The sequence below is a fragment of the Crocodylus porosus genome, unplaced genomic scaffold, assembly GCF_001723895.1.
Source record: "Crocodylus porosus isolate Cpor-Errol unplaced genomic scaffold, CroPor_comp1, whole genome shotgun sequence".
NCBI lineage: Eukaryota > Metazoa > Chordata > Crocodylia > Crocodylidae > Crocodylus > Crocodylus porosus.
Genome location: NW_017728906.1, coordinates 70,390,932 through 70,416,380, shown reverse-complemented (window position 1 = coordinate 70,416,380; position 25,449 = coordinate 70,390,932). Strand labels below are relative to the sequence as shown.

The 25,449-nt window shown below is 41.5% G+C and overlaps 1 protein-coding gene across 3 annotated transcripts in view; it reads left to right on the top strand.

Moving 5' to 3' along the window:
* Positions 1 to 25,449, top strand: part of SHROOM2 (shroom family member 2) — a 67,542-nt gene that overhangs the window by 6,906 nt on the left and 35,187 nt on the right. For all 3 annotated transcript variants that reach the window (XM_019529346.1, XM_019529345.1, XM_019529347.1), the window contains exons 3-4: positions 2,344 to 4,984; positions 8,020 to 8,120. In XM_019529346.1, the coding sequence (XP_019384891.1) occupies positions 2,344 to 4,984; positions 8,020 to 8,120 (2,742 nt within the window). The remainder of the gene's footprint in view (positions 1 to 2,343; positions 4,985 to 8,019; positions 8,121 to 25,449) is intronic.

Sequence of the window (25,449 nt, the reverse complement as noted above, 5' to 3'; positions counted from 1 at the left end):
GTATGTGTGTGTGTATGTATGTATGTATATATATATATATATATATATATATGGTATTCCATATATGGCATTCCACTGTCATATATATATTAGTGTGTGTGTGTGTGTGTATATGACAGCATGTCCTATCATTAAAATTGTTTTAGAAAAGAAAAACTGATACTATTTTATACATTTTTCGTGCTTTATGTGAACTGTTTCTCATGTCTTACCACCTTTCTATAATTAAACACCAAGGACAGAATTGTTCCCCACCTATTAAGCATTTAAGTCAATTGAACATCTAAGAACAATACCTTCTGGAGTCACTGAATAAAACATTTCAGCCTTCAAAAAATAAAGCCTTCAACTTAGCATAAAAATTAAGCTATAGGCAGCAGCAAGGAAGACTGCCACCTACATTTTCCATTAGTGTTTTTTTATGGCTTTGAGCAGGGTGGAATAGGATTGCATTTAGACACCTAAGTACCACTTAGATCCTTAATAGGTGGAAGAGGAGCTGACCCTGAGTACTTATGACTGTGTTTTGTAAAAGTATAAATGTTAAAAGGCAATTTTCTTTCACCGTTGTAACGACTACAGTGTAGAGCCAAGCACTAGAGAGGAGTATTTTTGACAAAAAAGGATCTCTCTCAGTGTTCTATAGTTTGATAGGACATAATAATAAATTGAAATATAATTTAATTATTGACTTTCATAGTGATTCTTTACTGCAAAACGTTTGATAGACACTTCATATAATTTAGCTACAAGAAAATGATTCACAAATTTTAAATGTGAGGACAAAAAGTTTGAAATTGGTGGGGCAAAGCAGGGGGAGCTATCCCTGGGATTAGAAAGGGAGAGATGTGGTCAGGATCACCACAGGGAAGATTATTTTTTAGCTATGTCTCATGTTACATCTAGTGTACATTAAATACACTTAAAACATGAGTGACCCACATGATTAAGCAGTAAAACACATACTAAGTGTACTCATATCATAGCAGAATTACGACTTTTCATGCAAGGAGCATCTCCAAATTGTATTAAGCAACCCATGTTTCAGCTATCATCAGTCAGCTCCATGGAGATAATATGAGCAATTTGTGGTCCTCAGCCAGCCGTAACATCTGTCAGGGACCCCTCTGCTCTACCAGACTACTAGGTAGGATAAACCACACATAGTGGATCTGGTGGCAGTCTATAAACTCACCGGGGGGACCAGTGGAAAATAAGTGAGGCTGTATTCCCCCAAGCACCACCTGGGATAAGAAAGAATAACGGCCACAAATTGATTGAGAGCAGGTTCAGGCTTGATATCAGGAGGCATTACTTTATGGTTAGGGCTGCCAGGCTCTGGAATGGGCTCCCAAGGGAAGTGGTGCTCTCCCTACCTTGGGAGTCTTCAAGAGGAGGTTGGATAGATATATGGCTGGGGTATTATGATCCCAGCAGTCATTCCTGCCCAGGGCAGGGAGTCAGACTTGAAGATCTATTCAGATTTCTTCCAATCTTAGAAACTATGAAACATATGGGGAGGAAGGATTCTGGATCTTTCACATGTCAGATTCCTCCAGGATCAAGTTGAAAGCTAGATGCCTTCAGCCCCCAAAGGTCCCAGGCCTGCCACTGGCAATCACTGATTGTCAGTCCAAGCTGCAGCACTGCACCAGAGCTAGTTTAATACTCTGATGTGCTGCCAGGGCTGGGACTGACAATCGGCAAGCTGTGCATAGTAGAGATTATGGTAAATGATACCCTGAGCCTGCCCAAAACATGTTCTAACTTTAATAGTATACAGATTTAACACATACAAAATGTCTTGTGTTAGAAGGTTTCTAGCGTTTCTGGGTATGAACTGGGGGTCGGTGTCAGGAGGCCAGAAGAGATAACAGTGGCTGGGATGGGACATAAGAACCGTGGTAAAAGTTTTGGCTGTGGACAGAGAGAAAAATTATGGAGAAAGCAGCAGCAAGATTAGAAGACAGACAGAGTAAAGGAACTAGTGAGAAAGCAACATTGAAAGTGAGCCCAAGGTATAGGCCAGCATGGTGGGAAGGATGTGCAACAGCAGAGACAGGAAGTGGACATGCATAGATGGACATGCATGCACACACACCCATGCCACACGCACCTGTATTTCCATTGTACAGAATGAGCGATTTGAGTTACAATTGTCAAAACTTAGGCATTGAATTAATGGCAAAGTGAGACAAGAGCCATGTTTCTTGTTGCCTGGACCACTAGAAGACATTAGCCGTCTCTGGTATTTGTTATAGAGATGCATTTTACCAAAATGCCTTTAAAAGCAGTGTTAATCTTGACTTATTGTTGATGCTAGCTTATGTTTTTCTGTTATAGCTCCTCTTCTCATGATTTGTCACATTCATGGGATCAGTCAAATCTACATCGCACTTCTGACCAGTTCAGCTCCCTAGGAAGTATGGACAGCTGGGACCACACTCCCCAAATGTCCCATTATGGACGGCTTTCCTCTGCAAAGTCTAACAGTAGCATTGATCACTTAGCGAACCAAAGCAAACGGGATTCTGCTTATGGCTCTTTCTCTACAAGTTCCAGTACCCCTGACCATACATTGTCCAACACAGATGCATCTTCAACAGAGAACATGCTCTACAGAGTTGGCCACTGGGACATTGCAAAGTATGGAAACAGCAGTGCTGGCCAATTTCTGAATGATAACTGTGTACTAGAGGACAAATCTGGATACTTGCTAGCTCCCAATCAGTTTGAAAATAGCAGGAGCCCCAGAATAGAGGAATATCCTGATTCTAAGCTTTCAGGCTGTGGAAAGTCAAATATTGGACCTGTCTGGTATGTGCCTGATAAGAAGAAGTCATCCTCCCCTCCCCCACCACCTCCACCTCTTCGTAGTGACAGCTTTGCTGCTACCAAAGGCCATGACAAGGCTCATGGTCCTGTATACTCAGAAAGCACCAGCACCCAGCACTTTACAGTTCTGAACCGATCTCAGCCCAGAAGTGACTGGAGCTCAGAAACTGCAGAACAACAAAGAAGATCTGCTAGAGCCAGTGAAAAGAGCACAGAGGGAAGGAGGATCAGTAGTTCCAGCTATAAATCTGATATTGATCTGGACTATACTTTATCTTCTGCTGGTGACAGGTACAACAATAATGCAGGAAATGCTAACAGACTTCAGTCCTCTCTGTCCAGCACAGATGTTCGGTTTGCACAGTCTGCTTACAGTTACCACCACCAGCGCCAATACAGTGATGAAAGCACTTTTTTTCATAATGCAAAAGCCTCAGCTTTGCCTAAGGACCAGCAACATTTTTCCTCTTACAGTGGTGCCCAAGATCTACCTGCTAACCATTTCCATTGTTACAGTCCAAACCAATCCAGATTACTCAGTACTTCCTCCTGTATGAACAGTGCCACTGAACAGAAAATGGACAACGCTGGACAGAGTCGTTATTACTGTGTAACAGCAAAACAGCCTGCTCAGGGAAGCTCAAAGCCGCTACAGCTAAAGGATGAATGTTGGAAACCTGAAGCCTGTTCTGGACCACATGACAATCCTGCAATAGTCACAACGGTCCAGAAACCAAAATACTATCTACCTCAACAACCTGTCGAGTCTTCTATAGAAGGGTGCGAGAAGAGCGTTCCCTATTCAGTGGACAGAGGAGGGGATATTAGACCTGAAGATGCTAGAAAAAATAGCTATCCTGAAAGGGCTGGACAGAATAAAACCTTGGAGGGCAGTTACAAGGAAAATGACAATAGCTACAATCAGCAGGAATATACAAAAAGCTGTGTTCTTACCACTGAAAACAGGGCTGCCCAGAAAGATTTCAGGTGGGGAAAAGAAGAGAATAGTAAGATTTCTCCTCAGAAGACCCCTATGTTGCATTCCTTAGCTCAGGAAGGGAAAAAACAGTCTGACAACTGCCCAGGACCTGGAATCGATAGGGGGCTTCCATTTGATACTCACTTGACTAAACAGGCACGAAGGAGTGATCGCTTTGCAACAACCCTGAGAAATGAGATCCAGATGAGGCGAGCAAAGCTGCAAAAGAGCAAAAGCACTGCTGCCTTAATAGGGTCAAATGAACCAGAGGAGTATAGTGAGAACTGGAAACCAGAATCAGCAGAGACATTGAACACTTCTTCAGATAGATCTTTTACCAGTACCTACAAGGATCACCTAAAGGAGGCCCAGGCTAGAGTCCTGCGGGCTACTTCCTTCAAACGGCGGGACTTGGACCCTAGCCCTGCTGACTATCTCCCCAGGTCACCAGAACGGAAGGCAAACAACTACAACTCTTCCTCGTTGGCTTTGGTTTCTGAAGATGCCTCTGACTTCCTTGAGGCTGCACAAGTTAAACCACACTCTTCAGGGAGTGGCACACATCATATTTCACGCATTGGAGCCAGGAAGAGGTTCACAGCAGAACAAAAACTAAAGTCTTACTCCGAACCAGAGAAAATGAATGAAGTGGGGATGTCGGAGGATAACTGCCATCCTCAGCGCCGTTCAAATACATGTGAGGAAGCCCTTGCCTCTTTTGCAGATAGGTGGAAATTCTTTGAAGAAACGAGCAAGCCCACATACCGGAAGTCTGCCCAGAAACAAGCTCCCCACAATCTGTTTGAGGAACAGCCTGGGAAGCCTGATAGAAAAGCTTATGAACATGAGTGTGAGGAATTACGGTATGAAAGAAGATCTCGGGCAGCCTCTTTTGGAATTGAAACTATGCAAATTGCAAAAAATAATACCCATTGTAGTCCCCGTAAGATAACTGACAAACTCACAAAATCTGAACAGCCTCAGAGACTGGGAACTTTTGCAGAATATCAGGCATCCTGGAAAGAGCAGAGGAAACCTCTAGAGTCAAGGAGTTCAGGAAGGTACCATTCTGCTGATAACATCCTTGATGCAAGTCATGAGCAACGTGAGAAATCCCAGTACTCGCATGAGCGATCCAGATCATCGCCTTCTACTGATTTCTACAAGCAGGTAAGAGACTTGTATTTTCATATTTGTCTTACAGAGTGACAGAAGTGGGGAAAAATCATACGTGCAATTGTACACAGAGTCAGAGTAGAAACAAATGTTTGCCAGCTGTTAACAATGAAATCCTTATTACAGGTAGCTCTCATAAGCAAGGTAAAAAGGATATCCAAGGATATAGGAAATATAAAAAGGATGGGAGGGTAGAATGAGAGTTCAGTATAGAACAAAGAGCAATAAGCTAAATTAGTTGCTTCTATTTTGTAGCCAACATGAGTGAAGAGAAAAGACAAGATCATTTTGATCATGTTAGCAGTCTATATCCCATACTTTATAGTAGGCGTGAGAGCTGATTGAAGGTGGTAATTCCTCACCCAAACTGACAGATACTCATCAGTACAGCAGTTATTTTACTGATGGCCTCCTTTCAGAAAATGTACCGTCCTATGGTACTGTAAAACTGAAGTGGTGCTCCAAGGAAATTGGGAGCTAATTTCTTACAAAGGAAATAGACTGATAAACTACTGGTTTCCAGTGTCACTCTCCTTTCTTTTAAATTGATTTGATCCAGGAGGCAGTTACTCTAACTTCTATTATACTAGCTCAAAAATCAAGGTTTAAAAAATTATTCATACCACCTGGGACATGGACAGACATTTGAAAAGCTTGAGCCTGAATTGATTCAATCTTTGCAGGCTACTCTAACCTGCATAGATTGAACCAATTTGCAAGTGCACAGACATTCCCTCTGGACTGAGGAAATGCAGGAACATGCCTTCAGTGGCTTAGGCTAGAAGCCAGGGAGGCACTATAGCATCCCTTCCTTCCCTTTGACAGTGCTGAGGTGGGGGGGCATGGCCAACCCCTGGCAGGACACCCTGATTAGGGAGGGGTGTAAATTCCCACCCTGCCTGCACCATCCCAGGCTTTTTCCCACTTGCTGCTCAAGGGGTGGGAATGTTGCCAGACCCCAGATTGCACTCCAACGCAAAGCAGAGATGTGCAGTACATACATCTGTTGATAATACTGACCTTTTCAATCTCCTTCTCCCTGCTTCTTCATACTGTTTGCAAACCTGACAGATGAGGGAGCCAGCAGGGGGGCTGAATAACACGGTGTTTATCAGCTCATCAACAAAACAAAAGCCTCTCTTATTAGTTCAAACTCTTAAACAGCTTTTTCCAAGGAAGAAACATAGGGACATTACCAGCTGATCTGTTGATTAGAGCCAAAAAGCCCTAAGTGGATAGTTTTGTCTGCCTGTCCCAGTGAAATTGGAGACGCACACACAGAGACACCTCTCATTAGCTAGCATACACATGCCTAGGGTCCGTGGGGCTGGGGTCCATGCTGTGGGAGATGGGAGGGAGGGACGGGGTGGAATCCTGGTGGTGGGGCAGGGGGAAGCGAGACAGACCCTGCTGTGCCTGCCATCTCCTCCGGAGCTCTGGCTAGGGAGCAGAAGGGCAGGGCCAGCCCTGTTCTCTGGAGCAGACAGCACAGCATAGGGCTGCAAAGCATCTGGGATGCTGGGGGTTCTGGTTTAACTTGAACTAGGAAGGTGTCTGGGACAGACATTCCATAAACTGATTTGTCCCAAATCCGTTAAATCTGATACTGCATTTAACCAGGTATATCTTAAACCTGTTTCAACATTTTGAAACTGCTTTATGTGCACTTAAACTTGTAACAGAACATAAACCAGTTTCTGATCACTTAAGCCAGTTTATGTGTAATGTCTGTCCCTAGCCCTGGAAAACGTGGGTGGAACTTCTTTAACATCGTACATGACTGTGTTTGCTTTATTAAAAAAAAAATCAATCAATCTCCTGAAAGAAGTCAAAGGTTCGTTCAGTCCAAAAGCAGGAAGTCAGTTAATTTTTAACTTTAAAATACAGGGAGAAGGTACAAGTGGCAGGTGAGATCAGTACAATAACCAGTTATCATGAGATCTATATTTTAAAGGCATGTTTATGCTGCTGAAAGATTGCTAGGCATATAATGGATTCAGCAGATAACATAGGATTGACTTGACTTAAACTTCTGGTTTTGCAAATACAATTGCTTGGGCTATGTAAGAATTATCAAACCATAAGAGATTTATAATATTGCTCTTCCTCCTTTTCTTGCTCTCATTTCCTGTATTCCAGTTACGGTAAAACCATTACAATAGAGACAAAAATCATGCTTTTATTATACGGCTCTTTAGTACAAACTGAATTATACTTCAGATGAGGGACTATTTAAATCTTAAGTTTAACAAAACTTCTTTTTATATAGATTGAGCTATGGAGTTAACTGTGTAGATAAGCTACTGAACTGTCAGTTCCAAGAAAAATATTTTTTACGTGTAGAGATTTTATTTTGAAAAAATCAGAAGTAATGAATTATTCAGATGATTCTGTAATATGCATTTATATTTCTCTTTCATTAAACAGTATAGTGAAATATAGTGTAAATGAGTGCTTTACAAGAAAAAATCCTGTTTAAGTACCATCTGATAGCATGTTGATTTAGGATTTGCAGACAAAAAAAGATATATTATTTCAAAGCCATTTTTACGTTCTTTGCATGTAAGATTCAAGGTTTTAGTGCTAGAACGCACTTTTATTTCCTGTGGGGTCAAAGTGTCTAATACAGTTTTGCACTTTGGGTGTGGCTGAAGTTACAGCAATTTTGAAGTGAAACATACACAGGCATCCAAAAGCTAAAACACTAACAAGTCTCCAGTAAATATCTTGCCTTAATTTGTTTTTGCCAGATGGAACTTGCAAAGGTTTACAAATGTAACATTTAAGTTTTTCTTGTTTTCAGTAAATTAAATTGGTAACTTGAGCCTAGAGAGATTTGTAGTGATATATAAGAGGTCACATAGCATACTACAATACTTGGAGTCAAAACAACATAAAACATGATATATTATTGACTTCATGTATATTCAAGCAGAGCAAACCCACAAATAAGAGGTTCCATAATGATAGACTTTTTGGAAACTGAAACTTGATGACTTTGTGTCTTACTTGTTATAAACCCTTGGCAGGAAGTCTCAGTTGAAATAAGGAGGCAAGCTGAGGATTTGAAGGAAGATGAGGAGTGTGTTTCCTCTAGAAATAACACTGATGAACAGAACTGCACTGTAAGGTAGGTGTGTTTTTGTTTCTGGCTTCCCAAATCTGACCTTTTTCATATGAGGGCTACAATGATCTGAGCTTTTGCCTAACCCGAAATGTAAGTTGAAGTAATGGCTAACTACCTCTCTCAGTTGAAGGAATGCCATGTTGATCTTACAGAAGGTTGTGCAATGCCTTTTCTTCCTCGTTCTCTTCCCGCTGAGATTTCTATAAAGGACTATTGGATCGACTTTCTGAAGAAACTCTAGTTCTTCATTTATTACTTATTCTTTAGGGTCAACAAATTCCTAGTAACCGACTGTAGGGAAAGACTGAGTTTTAATATTATTCATCAATTAAATTGCTTGTAACAAGAAGGAAATGTCTGAGGTTTCCCAAAGGAGTGTTTCAACATTACACTTGGCGACTACTGTATGCAACTGGAACACAGTATTACAATAAATCAGACTGTCTTTAAGCATCAAAGAACTAAATATAATTCAGAAAAAATACTATTTGTTCATCAGTCAATTCCACTTTTAATTATTAAATGAATTAATAAGAGAGAAACTCTACCATTTCTTTTAAACTTCTTCAAATATTGATCATTTGTGTTTACACAGTGTAACTACAACCCTTGTCTGTCTAGGACAAAGTCCCCTAATTTTGATGTGGAGTTTCTGGATGGTATTGTAATAAAGCAAATAAATAATAATAATTGAAACCACATCTGTTGAAATGCACTTAGTAGTTAAATTTAGATTAACCACATACTTTTATCAACAGGCTTTGCCTAATGAGGTTTTTTTTGGTGGGTGGGGAGGAAGGTTTGTTTTTTTGGGGGTTTTTTTGGGGGGGGGGGTTGCATGTTAAGAATAAAAGTGAATTTTTAAAAACATTTCTACTGGTTTTCCTTATTGTATGTAATTAAAAAAGAAATCTGTAATTGGCAGAAATGATCTCCCATTCTGAAGGATTCAAATTCTTGCAATAATACTCAGAATATATCATGTAATATATGACTTCATGCTTAAAATATTCAGTAATTAATTTAAAGCATTTATTAAATGCTTATTCTTGTAAATTTTTCTTCTTAACCATTCTGCTGTTTTAAATAATCTGCTATGTTGTTTAGATTCTGTGTAGTCTTTGCTATTATACAGCTGATTCTTTGTATTATACAGTTGATTTCAAAATGAACAAGCATGTATGCTATAAGAGAAGAAAGGGGAAAGTAGGAGAGGAAGCCTGGAGCAGATATCCCTGTGTAGGCAGGCAGTATCTCTGTGCAACTGAAATGATTTCCATCTAGCATCACTTTAATCATAGTCACAAAAGCATGTGAATAATACACCTACGTCCACATTTTAACAGTGTCTGTGCAGCACAATCCCAGCTTTATAGCTGTGGAATCTATGAAAATCACATGACTGGGCAGCAGCTGTAATACTTTTGTTTTAAAGCTGTAGTCTGTTTTCACATGCCATTGCAAATACATTATTTGGCCATTTCACCATGTTGCAGGAAAAAGTTTTGTGAAGTGGTTTGTTTCATGGTCTTTGGTCTGATATCAAGGCTATTTAAAGTATGCAAAGGATGTGTATGGGTTTTATATAAATACCCCTCATTTAGACGCTTAATTCCTGTGCTGCGTATGGCCACTTAATGATAATGAATGACTGTAATGTTGAAACCATGCACATGCACGTGTGTTGTATGCCTGTTTTAAATGGAGTTGCTATAATGTAAATCCTAACAGAAAAGGGAATTAAACTTATTTAGCATGATTCAGTGTTGTGTTGAGTTCAATCTAAAGAAATTGATTTAGTATTTTTCCCAGATTTGCACTTTGCAAATATGTTTTGCTGCTTTGGCTAATGCTTACTAAATTACAGAACATTAATATTAACCATATTAACTATAGAAAAATAGGTAGCTAATTGGCTTATTTAATAATTTATGTTCTACTTGTAAAAATTTCACTTGTTATGGACCTGATCCTTTGTCACTGAAGTAAAAGACAAAGCTTTATTATTCACTTTAGTAGACATGGGACCAAGTACTAAATCTTTAAATGGCTTAGATTTTGGGTGACCGGAACATCTGGTAAATTTTTATTTTTATTGGGGGGGGGGACAGGGATCAGTACTGAAATATTCTGTGTTGCATAAACTAATAGAAAAATAGTGGCCTCCTATTGGAAGCCTTCTTAAGTAATAAATTATTTGTTGTTTTAAATTAGGAGTGCGAAAAGCATCTGGCCTTGAGGGCCAGACAGATAGTGTTGGACTGGTCCATGGACCATCCCAGCCCCACATTCCAGCACACATTTTTAAGCAGCCAAAGTGTGTTCTGTCATCTCCAGGACTGGGCTACATTGCCCTAGAGCTGCCATTGGCACTCCCAAGCTGTACTGCCTGGCCCTGAAGCATGTAGCATGGCCTTGGAGTAGCCTGCAGCTTCTCTGGGGCTGTGCTGCATTTGGTGGCTGCTGTGTTGTTCTAGGAGGCAAGCTGGAGCAGGTGCTGCACGCAGGGGTATCCGGTGTGCCCCACATAGTGCCTGCATATTGCTTTGAGATATGGGTAGCACTGGGTGCCAGATGGTGTGAGTCCATGTGCAGAATCCAGCCCACAGGCCATATCTTTGACATTCCTGTTTTAAATGAATCTATATACTGTATTGACCTGATTTATTATGTATCATATGTGCTTTCAGAAGTGGTGGTGTATTTATGAGTCTTCCTCTTGCCTGGTCTCTGACATGATAAAAGCAGCAAAATGTTTGAAGCCAGGCGGTGTGCTTCTGAATTTTAGCACTTAGTTCTCTGTTTGTATGAAAAGGGAGCAATACGCCTTTTCTAGGTATTATTACAGCTTCCGATTCAGAAAGACCTACCGGTATAAAATTTGAACATGCCAACTGTCACATGCATGCACTGGGTGCTGTTGTTTGTGTTCTGTGGCTTAAAGTCAAGAACTGTTCTCATCTTTCAGGACAAAGACATGTTTGAAGCAACGTTGTTGATTTTGCAAAGCGAAGATGTGCAGTATGTGCAGATTTATTTAAGGATACTGGTTTCCATTGAAACTACTTGGCAAAATTCAGAGAGCAATAGAAAATAATAATAGCTTTGATTTGTAGCAATATGCATAGATTATTCAGGGTTTGTATTTATTAAAATGATCTATTTCTGATTTTGCGGCATGATGTGAACAAATACATGTGACATAATGTTCCATTAGAAATCTCATACCCTCTGAAAAGATATAACCAACTAGGTATTTAAGGAGTGTTGTAGACATTTAAACAGTGCAGATCTAGAATTTGGACTATGGTATATGAATGTGTATAATATAGGTTATGTAGTGCCCTGCACAGGTCAGCATGCTTCACCGTACAATTTATGCTCAGTTCATGATGCGTATTTCAGAGAAACTAAAAGCTCTACAATTTTATTTAAATTTAATTTTTATTTAAAGTGTAATAATATTTTGCATGCATCTCTTCATCAGTTTGTCTTTGCTTTGAAAGCAGAAACTCTATAGTTCAGAAAATTAGGGTGTGGTTATTAGAACATAGTTTGAAAGAGGGGTAATTTTTCGGTATTTAAGAGGTATTGCATGTAGCCTGACCCAGTTCTAGTCAAAGCCAATGGGAGTCTTAGATCAGAACATTACTGTTTAGATCCAGTTTGACAGAGATGACCACCACAGACTTTACTATACTACAACACACAGAATAAAAAATAATTCTCAAACTAAGGGACTAGTGCCCTTTTAGACACAGGAGCAAGACCCCAAATCAGTTTTCCCAAATAGGAGACTAGGCATCTGAATAAGTGATCACTGATTTGCCTTTTTCAAAGTACGGAGTAGCCAGAAACTTCCACTGACCAGACAATGCAACAAATTGATACATGGGAAAATGAGGTATCTTTTACAAGTAGAAAGTAATAATTTTCAGTCTTTATAGTAAGTGAGTTAGGAGTGTGCAAGGCTGTTGCTCTTTAAACCTGTTTTTATGTTTCCCTGATTATTGCTCTGAGCTTGATTCTGTTTTGTACTCACTATAATTGAACTAGAAGAACAACAACAAAAAACAAACGGGGGGGGGAATAGTAGGAAAAAGAAGTGGTGCATTTTGAAATTCTGGTCTGTCATTGAGCTCGGGTTTCAACAATGAACAGTATTTGCTACAAGAATAGCTATTTCATAATGAAATTTCTTTTAAAATATTGCTGGTATTTTTTGAGTAGTTCTCACTGAGTTTGCACAATTTTTGTTTATTTTTGTAATTTTCTCTCTAGAGTGTGATGTATATACAGTATATTATGCTGTCAGAATCGCAGTGGTAGCATATACTAAGATAACAGGAAGCTTTGTGTATGGAAAATGCGAAGAATACTTGAAACTAAATTTCTTGGTGTATCTGGCAAAAAAACGTGTTTAGGTATCTACTTATAATCATTGTTGTGCTTGATGAATAGAAGGAACTATCTTTTTTTTAAATCATATGTAATAAAACTGGAACTGTTTTACAAGTTATGGATATTATTCTTCTAGGCCAGAGACTGTGATATATAGGCTAAGTACAGACATTTTGGGGGCATTGAGGGAAGGTGAAAATGATTCAAAATGGCATCCCAATATCAGATAAGTCAGAATGGAGGGCTGCTGGGGGATGGGGAGCAGGCGTGACCCATGTGGGGGCTGGCACAACCTGTGAGTGAGGTGGCATCCCCCACAGTGAACCTAAACCCCCATCTCTCCTGCCCCTTCCTCAACAGAGACTTACTTGCTCAGCTTCCAGCAGTGGTGAACACTGATCAAAGCAGCTGCACTCCGAATGACTTGTGGGATGAAGGTTGAGAGAGCTGGCTGGTGGGGGAGGGTGGGAAACAAGAGCCTGGGGGCAGGCAAAAAACAGTGAAGTGAATGTGGGTGAAAAAAGCGGGGGTGCAAGGGTGAAAAGGGGTGAAAAGAGCAGCCCAAGGGCTGGAACCAGGTTTTCCCAGCCCCAGGGATGCACAGAGAAAGTGTAAAGAAGTTCCATGCTCCAGTTTGACCTAAATTGAATAAGTTTGACGCTATATAGATTCAGGTTTGCAATAGAATCAGGTTCTGCAATTTTTAGACTGGTTTGTGTACATGGAATTTCTGTATAGTTGCAGGTTTAGACTGATTGCCGGTCACTGAGACAGGGTCTGTATGTGTACGTTCAGCTCCAGGACAAGCAAAGTTTAAATTGGGTGGCCATTTTGAACCTGATTTAACCTCCCCAAATGTCTTTATTTATCCTTAGCGAATAGATACAAACATTCAAAAAAGACCAAGGTGGAATCAATTTAGTTCTGCAGTTTTCTGTAAGCAGCGTAGTTCAGTAGTGAACATAACACACATTAACCCTTCGGTGTGGGGGCAAATCCTAGACCAGTTTCCACCATTTTAAACCAGTCTCTTCACCACATTGCTGTTCTGTTATGGGTATAGGCGAGTTTCTGATCACTTATACCAGTAAAAGTGTAATGTCTGTACCTGGCCAGTAAAGCTTACCTAGCATTGGTGATAATCATTCAATACAGTATCAGATGAGATGTCACAATTTCTCATTTTCTTTATTGTTTTTGCAGAGGGGATTACTGAGTCTTCCTTCCTTATAATATTTAGAGGGGGGGAAAGGATGGTGGCAAACAACTCATAATAACTTGCTTCACTTTTTATGATACACAATATCTCCGAATTGCATACCTTATATACCAAAACCTGTCACTTTGCACAGTAGCTCTTTCGAGGAAAAAATACCTCTTAACCCTTTGATCAGAATATAGGGATTAACAAACAGCATGTATTCTGCAATGGAAGTAAAGTAATTAATCAAATTATAAAGTTTGAGGAGATTTTTTTCTCCTACTTCTGTGCAGGGGTGTGACAACTGTTTCTGCTTTACACAGCTCTATTTCCTCTGAGAAAGTTTATTATCTTCCTATAAATGCCTTTTTGTTTAATTATAGTTAAATATTATGAAGGAATTATTAAATAATCACAGAAAAATGGTTGAGTATAGACTTGCAAGGAAACTAATAGGAAGAGAGCTTGTCAGACAGCCAAGAATGCTGCAGATATCTGTATTGCTGTTTATAAGTTTGCCTTTACATGGAAAGATGCCTTATTTTATTGTGACCAGCTGGAAGTTGTTCCTAGTAGTAGTACTGTGGTGTTGAGTAGTAGCTCTTAGTTGTCATCTGGAGGAAGTGCAGGGGATACATGCTTATTCGCACAGTCTCATAGCTATTAGCAAAGTCTTAAAGAATGTGAGTTGCTGAAGTCCTATGTATTTACATTAGCATTTCTTTATCAAGATACAGATTGTTAATGCATCAGTAAGATACAGATTGTTAATGCATCTGTCAGACACTGTTTTCTCAGTGATGGCTTCCAATCAGATATAATATATAGACTAATATATGATCCAGCACACTGTCTAAGTTTGCTGAGAAGCAACTAGTTTATCTGAAGCTAGAAAGATTTCTGTGGTTCCTGTCTTACAGAAAGAGACTACATAAGGCACTTGTACTAACAAAGAAAAGAGCTGCAACAGTATTACCCAGTTTTATATCTCCCGCAAATGCTCTCCCTGTACTTGAACTGCTGTAAACTACAGGCATTATTCAATATATAAGCCTTCTTCAGTATAAAAAGTGCCACAGTCAACAGTGATCAGACAATCTTCTACCTTTCACCATATGTGTTTTTAGTTAGATAACTGATTCAGTTGGCTGAATAACTGTGGTCTTCTATTAGGTTAGTGAAAAACTGAAATCACTGGGCACTCTTACATGTGCTGCAGTGGTAGAAGGGGGACAGCACTTTAATTAGAGTGGCTCTGAGAGCTGTTCTAATTAAAGCACCACCGCATCTCATATATCAGCATCCCTGCACTTAAAAATGGAAGCAGGAACACTTGAACTAAAGCTCATTCAACTACCTGTAGTTCACCTGCCACCATTTTTAAGCATGGGGATGCTGGCGCATAAGACGCAGGAGGCTACTGGAGTATGGTAATTACCGTACTCCAGCAAACTCAATTAATGGAGTCTGCTCCAACGCGTTAGAATTCCAGCATGTCAAAGCAGCCTCCACGCCTGTGTAAAGGCACCCACTAGCATGGTACAGTTTCACGTCTTTGTTAAAATGGCTGGACTATTATAATAAATATTAATGTCAGAACTAAATAAATGAAACAGTTCTTAAACCACGTTAGTATCTGCCGGACCCCTAACTCATTCTTCAGATGTAACTAAACTTTGCAGTCATGTTTGGGCTAACAGAATCGAAATCCTGTAGTAAATTTCTAGATCAGTGATTCTTGATACCTTTTCATGGGTGCCGCAAGATGCCAACAACGGTAGCACTGTTAAGTGTGCAAACATGATTCACAAGATAAACCCAGAGATTTCAAATAAGAATCCATAATGTTAAAAAAAATCTGATCAATTGTGGTCTTCCTTTATGATAAACAAATGTATTTTCCCTAATCAAAAAATAAATAAAAACTAAGAGCTGGCATTTTTGAGGGGCACCTTGAGCCTAAAAATGTTGACAATCACTGTTCTAGGTACACTTTCCTGCATTCTCATCTTAGATTCTGTTCATAGTTTTGAACATAACTAAATAGCATCTGATTTCACTAATTCAAGAAAGCCCAGAATGACTCTTCCTACCACTGTTTCCCTCTGTTTCCCCACCATACAAACAGATATTTGCTTCTTCTTGGCTACTTGTTGTAGCAGTGTACTTCTCCGAACCCAGACAGATTGTCCTCCCAACCCTAGCAGTCTAGTCATATTCATCTTCTACTTCCCACATCCTCCTCCAGCGATATTTCTCCTAGGAGTGAACAGACAGACGACATGAAGTACCTCTCAGGAACTTCTCCTATCAATTGTTTTAATGTTCTGCTATGAGTTGCTAGTAGCTACTGTATCTGATTTGAAGGGATGCTGGACTACCTCCAAAGCATTTGGTTTGTAGTAGATTGTTGTAAGTTAACCATGACTTCTGCTGACTACAGTCCAATTTCTACCTCTCCATGACACGCACACAATCCCTGTCTCCGGGCTTGGTGGGGAAGTCCTTTTTGTCTCCTGGCCTCCAGTTCCTCCTCATTATCCATTAAATATTGTACAGGATGAATATGCTTTTTTTTCTTGATTGCTATTTGTGCCTCCAGTCTCAATTTTATGTACCTTGCCAGCTAGGGTATATAAAGCTGCACAGTACAGACAGTCTAAAAAGAGGAGTGTAATGCCCAACAAAGGACCTGCTGCTTCCTACAATGCAACTTTCTAATGGCTTATGCTACTCCAATACTAAAAAGCTGGGAGAGGTTATGGGACTGTTCTAAAGCTGTTTCTGTGGAAAGTAACTGGAAGAAGTGAGCAAGCAAGCAAAGTATTTGGCATCATAGAGACATAGATCATTGTGGGTACATTAAAAAAAAAAAAGAAACATCCTAAGTAAAATGCTGCTTTGCACATGGAATTTTCTTCCTGGAAAGAAAATGAGAGAAAACTACACATGAGAGGTGTTAATTACATAACTTCATGCATTACGGGTAGGCTTTATGGGTGCCTGTACAAGTGCTGGAGCAGACTTGATTAATTGAATCTGCTGGAGCATGCTAATTAGCTTGCTCCAACCAGTCTTTGAGTCTCATGTATCAGTGTCCCTGTGGTTCAAAATGGCAGCAGAGGCCCTTTAACTAAAGCTTATTTGATGAGCTTTAGATAAGCATGCCCCACCACCATTTTGAAATGTGGGGATGCTGATACACGAGGCTGTATGGGTGCTTTAAGTAGAGTGGTTCTCGTAGCCATTTTGATTAAACCATCTCATCCCCACCCTCCTCCATCCCCAGAGCATGTGTAAAAAGACCCGAAGTTACTACAACAAAGTGTTATAAGAAAGTGTACAGAAAGAATTGAAAATAGCCACAAATAATTTATATAGGGCACAGACAGAAGTGACCATTTTCACCTGATTTGGCTACAGAAAATGGCTTATAGCCATGACCAAACACAAGTGCACAGTTTCAGACCACTTAAAAATGGGAGGTTGGGTCAATTCTGACCCCTCATTACATGCTTCAATTAAGCCAACATCTGAGGCCAGCTAAGGAACCCCTAGAACAAGCTCCTTCTTCCTTTTCCCCACTCCCATTTTTAAATATGGACAGGCTGGGAGAAAGGAAGGGCTGTTGTTACGGGAAACTGACTGCAGGTTCACAGCCAGCAGCTGGGTTCCCTTCCCTCCTGGAGCCAGCAGTGAATTTCTGTTTGTTCCAAGGGATCATTGTAACTCAGAACACATCTTGCAAAGCCACTGATTATGATTAGGGCAGGATTTAAACCCCTACTCTAGCCTCCACAGTCCCCAGCTGGGGTATGCGTAGAAGGGGGAAGCAGCCAATGCCAGGCTTTTCCCTGGTTACCACTTGATTGGTGGGAGCAGAGGACATGGCCGGACGCTGGCCCCTGGCTTGCACACTAAGGTGAAAGGAGGAAGGATAGGGGTGGTTTAAAATTCCTCTCACGCACTGGCATAGGACCCCAGTGGAGGTTTGCCTGACAGGGGCGCAGCAGCCCCTGCCAGGCTTTTCCACCCTGCTCAAGCAGCTGGGGCAGGGGCATGTCCGGATGTCAGCCCCAGGTCAGCAGCCTGAGCCAAAGGAGGCGGGGGGGAGGAAAGTTTAAAACCCCCTCCTTCCCCTCTCCCAAGGGCAGCCAGGATCTTCCTTGCAGGGCAACATAAGCCACTGCCAGGCTTCCCCCCGCTCGACGCTCAAGCCATGGGGACAGGGGTGTGGCCAGATGCCACCCCTGGGCCAGCAACTTGAGTTGAATGAGGGGAGAGGGAGGCAGGAGTTTAATCTCCCCTCCCTCCCCTCTCTTGCCAACACAAGACCCCAGCTGGGGTCTCCCTGGCAGGGGCACAGCTCAAGCGAAGAGAACAGGGGCCATGAGGCCCCAGGCCTGCTGAGCTAAAGGTGGGGTGAGGGAGGGGGGTTTAAACCAGGCAAGGGGTGGGGGAAGGCTTGGGTCCCCTGCCAGTAAGACAGGGGAGGAAGGGGGTTAAATCCCTCCTTCCTCCCTTCCGGCTTAGTGTGTTGGCTGAGGTCTGGTCGTGCCCCTTGCTCCCTGAATAGGGAAAAGTCTGGGAGGGGCTGCTGCAGTGCTGAGCAGGGTTTCCCACCCCTACCCCTTCTTGGGGGCAGAGGGGCAGGGCCAACCCTGCTCTGCTGGAGCAGACAACAGCTATCCAGGTCTGCAAAGTATCCTAGGATGCTGGGAGACTGAGAGTTAACTTAAAGCAGGAGGCACTGGTGGACTGACAAGGGAGGGGAGGCAGGTGGGGGCTATGGCCCCTGGGTACTGCCAGGGCAGGGCATTGGCCAGGTCATTCAGAGCCAGGCAGAGAGGCCTCAGTGCCTCCCATATTTGGTGTGGGGCCCACCAATGCACCTGGTTGGTTGTAGGTTTCCTTACTTGTTCTGGTTGGAAATTCTGACCATCACCCCTCCCTCCATGTGTGGTGTGCTGTGATGTTAATTTCCCCATGAAAGTGCCATGGGACAGGAGAGGTGGCCCTACACCCTACTCAGATCGTCCCCGGGGCAGGGATGGAAATGCAAGCATTAGCCCTTGGTCACCAGATACCCACAGTCTGCCACCAGCAGGAAAGGAACTGTGACAAAAGTTCCTTAAACCAGTTTGGCCTAAATCAGTTTAGTGTAATTGTGGCACCCTCAGTTGACACTGTGAGTATCTCCCCACTCCCTGGGCCGGGCCCCAACTCCCCTGCCACAACTTGATGGAACTGTAACTGAAAGGAGAGATTCATTGGTGCTCTTGCCCCTGGCCCAGAGACAGTAATATTCACTGGCTTGTTGTGGTTGGTCCTGGGGCTCCGCCTCCCCTACACCTCGTCCACTTGCCAACCATGAGGGCCATAGTGCTACCACACCAACTCCTGGCTCCGGCCTCTTACAGCCTCCCACTGGGTCTTGGCCTTTTCAGCCTCTGCTTGAAGTGCAGGCTTGTGGTTGCAGCCCACTCCCAGTCCTTGGCCCTGCTCTGTCCCTGTGCTGGTTCTGTATCTGTGATGTCCACCACAGACTCTGAGTCGGCTGTGCCTGGCCCAGGCCCTAGAGCTGGTGACGAACCCTAAACCCCTTCCCATGGAGCTCAGGGTCAGGAAGCCTCATTTGGTTCCCCACTACTGCCCTCGCTTGTCCCCAGCAGGGCAGCATTGTTGCAGGGGTCTGCTCTGCTGAGTTGCATCCCGGCAAGCTCTGCATCTTGCATCCTACCTTCCCCCTTGCACCCAGCTTCTGCCGAGGTTTTTAAATCTCCTGCAGCAGCAGCCACAGCTGAAGTCATCAGCTGGCCACCACCCAGCTTGATGGACAGCTGCTTGAAAAGCCAGTGCAGCGCCGGCTCGCACAGTTCCATCCCCGTCCCTGTCTGCCTCTCAGGTAAGTTTCCTATGGCACCAGGGTCCCTGGGCCTTCCTCCAGGAGCAATAGGGTCTCTCCCTGGCACTTCCAGCCCCTGAGGGTGGCCCCACCCACCACAGTAAATGTTTTGGATGGGGAATCCAGGAAAAAGATGACAAAGCTGAGATAGAAATACAAAGCGCCCAAGCGAGGGGCTAACAATCGAGGGATGGGGGAGAGGAGGGGGACACGACTAGGTTACATACCATACAATGTTAGCCAACTAAGTCCGGGGGTGGGGGGATGTGGAAGGGGGAAGGAGAGCGGGGGTCACGATGCTGAGAGGGAAAGGAGATAGATACACACATACCTGTTACAGTGGTCTGCAATGTTGGAGGAAGTGGCTCGGAGAGAGCGTCTCAGTCCATAAAGTCCGATCGCGGGGGTCCTCTTCGGGTGGGGCAGGGTCGTCCGTGGCGGCAAAGTCCTCTCAACGCGAAGCGAAGGGGGGGGCGGTTCAGGCAGCAGTGTCCTCTGGGTCCGGTCCGGCAGCGGCTGGTCTGGAGGGGTCGATGTACTGGCGGTGGCCCGTGATGTGCTCCACGTAGATGTTGCGTGACCAGCGGATGGTGTCGGACACCATGAGGCAGCGCATCAGATTGGCGTAGCGGCGGGAAATGCGGCAGGCGCGGAGGACGCTCTCGTTGCTGGGGTCCCAGGCTCTGAGCGTCCCCACGATGACCGCGTCCACTGTCATGTCGTGGCCGCGGCCTCTCAGGGTGTCGGCCAGCGGGGCATACTTCTCCTGCTTGCGAGCCCAGGCGTCGGTGAAGGCTTGGCGCGGGTTCTCAAAGGGGATGTTGACGTCCACCATTCAACCAGGTTTGTCTTAAACCAGTTTTGGCCATTTTGAAAGTGTTCTGTTACAGAAGTTAAGTGCACATTGGTGATAATATATTGGTACGTTTATCATACAACAGTCAATTCACAGCCATAATCTCCATCTCAGAGTGTGAAGCACCCAGACTGACCTCTTGTAGCCTGCTTACCAACTATATTGTATTATGTAAACTAAAGATTGAATTAGGTGTCTGTCAAAATATCACCATAAACTAGTGAGCGTTTTATACTTGCACTGAATCTGACATGAAAAAATAGCGCAATGGTGAGTTTTTGTTTTATAATTTTTCTACACACTTTTCAATAGACTGTCAGGACTTGAATGGCTGATTAGCCCATCAGCTTCCTTGTTTTTTAGTTTGTCCATTTTAGTAGATTATACAATATACTTTTAGCACAGAAATAAAAACCAGTGATGTTGTACATGGGACTTTTGTGACAGTTTCAAGGGTATAAAAGACAATAAAAAATTAGGTTTTTTTCCCAGGTTTGTTCTAGAAACAAATTCTATTAAAAATAGCAAACATTACTTTTTCTGCCTAGTATTTCTATAGTACCAGTTACTGAGGTGTCAAACCACTTGTATGAAGATATTTTGTGGCAATTTTACTAATAGCTTTTTCCTTTTAAGATACGTGTTTTGTTTTAAAGTCATCATATTCAATATAAACATACACAAGACACTGTGGATAAAGCATTAATGTGTTCTTCTGGCCACAAAATTAAATTAAACGTCACCCCTGTGATGGCAAGGATGCATATAGATAAGGGCTGAGAGAGTGAGTTTATAGCATTGGTATGTTTATCATACAACTCTCTCTCGAGAATCCTCTTCAAGCATTTATAGACGCAATCTTTTTTCAAGTTAAGAGGGCTGTGAATAAACATACTCATTATCTTTCTCTTTAATTGGCACAATTATTTGAATGAGACTAATAAGGTAAGGCATGTAATAAATATTTTTTAGGGTTTTTTTCTGTCCAATAGAGAATAGCTATTGCTAAAGCCCGGAAATAATTTTCTTGAATTAAATACAAAAATAGGACATTCAGAACCCTTTTCACATCCACCCTGACTGCCCCCCGCAAAAAAAAAAAGAAAAGAAAAGAAAAAGAAAAAATAAGCTTTGAAGTCTGTGAGCTTTTCTCCCTGAGGTCAGAAGTTTTTGATGACGTAACATAATACAAACCAAGCCTTTACTTATCAAGGTTAAAGTTGACAGAGCTTGTATGAACTTGTCAATCACATAGAAGCAGGCAAAAACAAGCCAGCTGTTGTGAGGCATGGCTTTGAAAATCCTCTGTTACAGTAAATGAGATACAGAGGTTGAGGCAGAATCAGCTCTGTAAGTCTTTGAAACTGGCTGGCGCATTTGCAAAGATGCAAAGCTCATGTATCCAGTGAATAGGGACAAACGCCTATAAATCCTGGTAAGGTTGCCCTGTATTTAGTTTTTAAGTGCTAGAATAATAAAGGGTTGCATGAGTCTTAATTATCCACTGTTACTTCTTAACTGATTTTTGCAGTATTCATTCAACACAGTGTTTCTTTTGTTCTCCAAATCTTTAAATGCAAGCTGTCTTTTCCCATTTATATTTGTACAAGCTACAGCAACAAATTAGGAGCAAGGCAGTGCACGATATGGAATCATCTGTATTTTAGTGTGTGTGTGTGTATGTTTGTTCTAGTCCCTGAGGTTTTAGGAAAAAATGATGCTAGTTAATTCCAGCTAGATGCTTTGGTTGTGCATGCGCTGTTTTTAGCAGCTTTTGTTTTCACAGTTGGCATAATGCACACTGGAATTAGAAGGCAGTGCTTTTCAAAAATGTTTGCTTTCTGGGCTGAAGTCTGCAGTGCTGTTGTTCTGACTATGACTGCAAGCCTCAGTGTTCTTCATGGTTTCATGTTGTAAAATAGATTTTATATTGTTCGTTTCCTGGCAAAACTGCTTCCTGAGCACAGGTTCAGATGAAGACCCTTTCCATAACAGCAAGCAATACAAGCTTGGAGTGTAGAAGAATTGGATGTGACTATTGGAAGCAATTGGTGAGTGAAGAGTGTGGTCTGAGTGAAAAAATGATATTAAAAAGTAGAGGGTGTGCATGTGTGCATGCTAATTGATTAAATAAGCTATTTGCGAATTCTTTAGAGATTAACTAGGGGAGAGAGACAGTCATTTCAGGGCTAGCTTGAGAAGCCCAGGTGAAGCTTGTTATTTCTAACAAAGTATTGTTGCCTTTTTTCCATCTAATCTGTTTTGTTATTGAATTCAGTCCAGCTGCTGGTATTTAGAGAATGGATACATTCTAGTCCACGGTCTTGGTTTTTCTCCTAATTCTAGATTTTTTTTTTTAATCTGTCTATATATATCCTTTCAAGACTACCTCCTGAAAAGGCAATATTCAGAGTGAATTTTGATTCAGCCTTTTTCAGTGAGTGAGATTTCCTTGCTGGCAGTGTTTGGTAATATTGCCTTTTGTCCCTGCAGTGGTTGCCATTTATAGAACATGTTGGTTCTTTTTTACATTAAGTTATTGTTGATTAAATTCTATGCACAAGTATAGTGCCTATCAACTGACCAACTCCAGTGGGCACCAGTCTTTTTAAATCTTGGCATGCAGCCTGCTACATGCAAAGAAAGATGTGAAATGGAAAAAGCAAGTAAGAGATCAGCCATAAATTTATTCTGTCATTGATTTAATGTGCACACAATGGCAGGAAGGAGGAGGGATTTTTCTCCGAAATGAAGGAAAAAAGAATAAGGGCTCTTCCCACTCCCACAGTTTTGCAAAAATATAATTACAATTTGAATCAATTTTCTTCAGAAATTATGGTTTGTTTTATAGATGGCTGTGATTAACTGGTCCATATGTTGTCTCCCAACATATGTTTAATTATTAATTGCAAAATGAAATTGGAAATAAATCAAAGATCTTTGTTATTTATTTATTCTTTTGCAGAGCTAAGTACCATTTGTAAAACAAAAATGTACAAGGTCAGAAGCAATTTTTGGTCATGGGGTATCTAGATGGAACACGAGTAAAATACTCTAATAAAATAGACTGACCAAAAATATCCATTACTACCGACCATTTTGTCATTATGATGGTGTTACGTGATTCTACAGGGTTATTTAGCTAGAATGACAGTTTTCTTCCGCATTAAATGCAGGGTGGCTGTTGAATGCATTGTGATTGCACAGATAACATCCTCTGTTTTTGTCTGTTTAATGGTACAATAGCTAGTGGGCATTTTGAATGGCTGTAGAAAACAAGGTATTTAATATGCTGGTATGTGGGTCAAAATGTAACAGCCACGTGCTCTGGGATGTTTCTGAGAGAGTATCTTGATGCTTTTGTCCCTATTGTCTGTGGCTATATAATATTAAGCATAGTGGGTGTTCTTCTTTAAAAGAATAGTGCCTGTTGTGCTCTTCCTTTTTAAGAACTGGTTTTCTTGAGACTTAAATTTGTTTTTAAGATCATTTGATTTCAGTAGCTTGCCTGGGACACTTACTTGCCACTCATGACTTGAGACCCACATTACAAAAACTATGGCCAGCCGTGCTCCCGCTCCAGTGATTTAATGTGCTATGTATACTGAGACATTTCTCCTTGAATAAACCTCATGAGGCAGTCATGATGGTTAAATAAATTTTTTTCATAATTTTTTTTCCATACATGACTTGGGCTTTCTTACAGGTTTTTTAACCATATATTTGGGCTTGCATCATGTTTAGGATTTGAAACTTTCCAAGTACCCCAGACAAAGCTAAATAATTATGCAAATTACATATATAATTTTATTGAAGTGTTTTATTGCATGTGTGCTACATATATCTATGTATACACACATTCATTCATACAAAACCATATTAAAAGAACAGTGTGTTTTCAAAGTCAATTGCTGAGAGGTTAGGAATGCCAAAATTTAAGGTTGTTTGTACATGTGCATTATGATAGTCTTTAATTACATGATGTCATACTTTATTTACGCAGAACCCTTGACTTAGCTAGTACATAGGATGGATGGGACTCTAGGGGTAAATTTAGGTTATGCTACAGAAGAAGCTGTGGTCTATGGAATCACTGTTTCATTTCCTGCAAAAGCTGGAAGGTGTGTAATGAATTAGGCAGGGAACTGTAGAAAAGAAAGGACAGTGTTATGGTTATAGCAGTTGAATGGTGGCCTGCAGGACTGGTTTCTGCCTGTCCAGCTGACAGTTCTGAAGTGATGCTAGAAGGGTCACTTATACTCTACTTTTCATAGATGGCCACTGAATGAAGGCTTACTTTCTGTGTCCAGCTTGAAATATCCAGTGTGATTTGAAAGTGTGTTGAGCATTTGCTTAAAGGCCAGTGGGAGACATGAATAAAAAGATGATAGCAAATGTTAAGTTCTCTGAAAAATCAAGCCATAGGCATCTCAGAGGAAGCACCAAAGTTAGTATACTTTTTTGATGATGACATAGTACTATCCCTCAGGCACCTAATGGCTTCCCCAGGATCGGTTGCATTGTCATGGCATTATCTGTCATAATAATAGAAAAAATAGGATGTGTCTACACAAGATGCTACTGCGCATTTAGTATTTACTAATACAAGTACTAAATAAATAAATGTTCAGTAACTGGAGTTACTGTGCAGTATCACTGGCAAATATCTTTTAAGTGACACTACTGTGCAGTAGGCTAACAATACTGCACAGTAGTGTATTAGCACTCTCTGTGCTGTGATGTACTACTGCCCAGTATTTGTTGACTACCACAGTCAACATCTCATCTAGGCACTCCCAGAGAGTCCAGTCCTCTTCCCTCCAGCTTTACTGAACCTGAATAGAGTAAATATAACTCTAACTATGCAGGCTATTGAACAGCAAAGTGCTATTTTATATATTGTTGTCTGCCCACACCCATTCTTTCAGTGTGAGAGGTAACATAATTAATGATTACTTTCTAATACAGT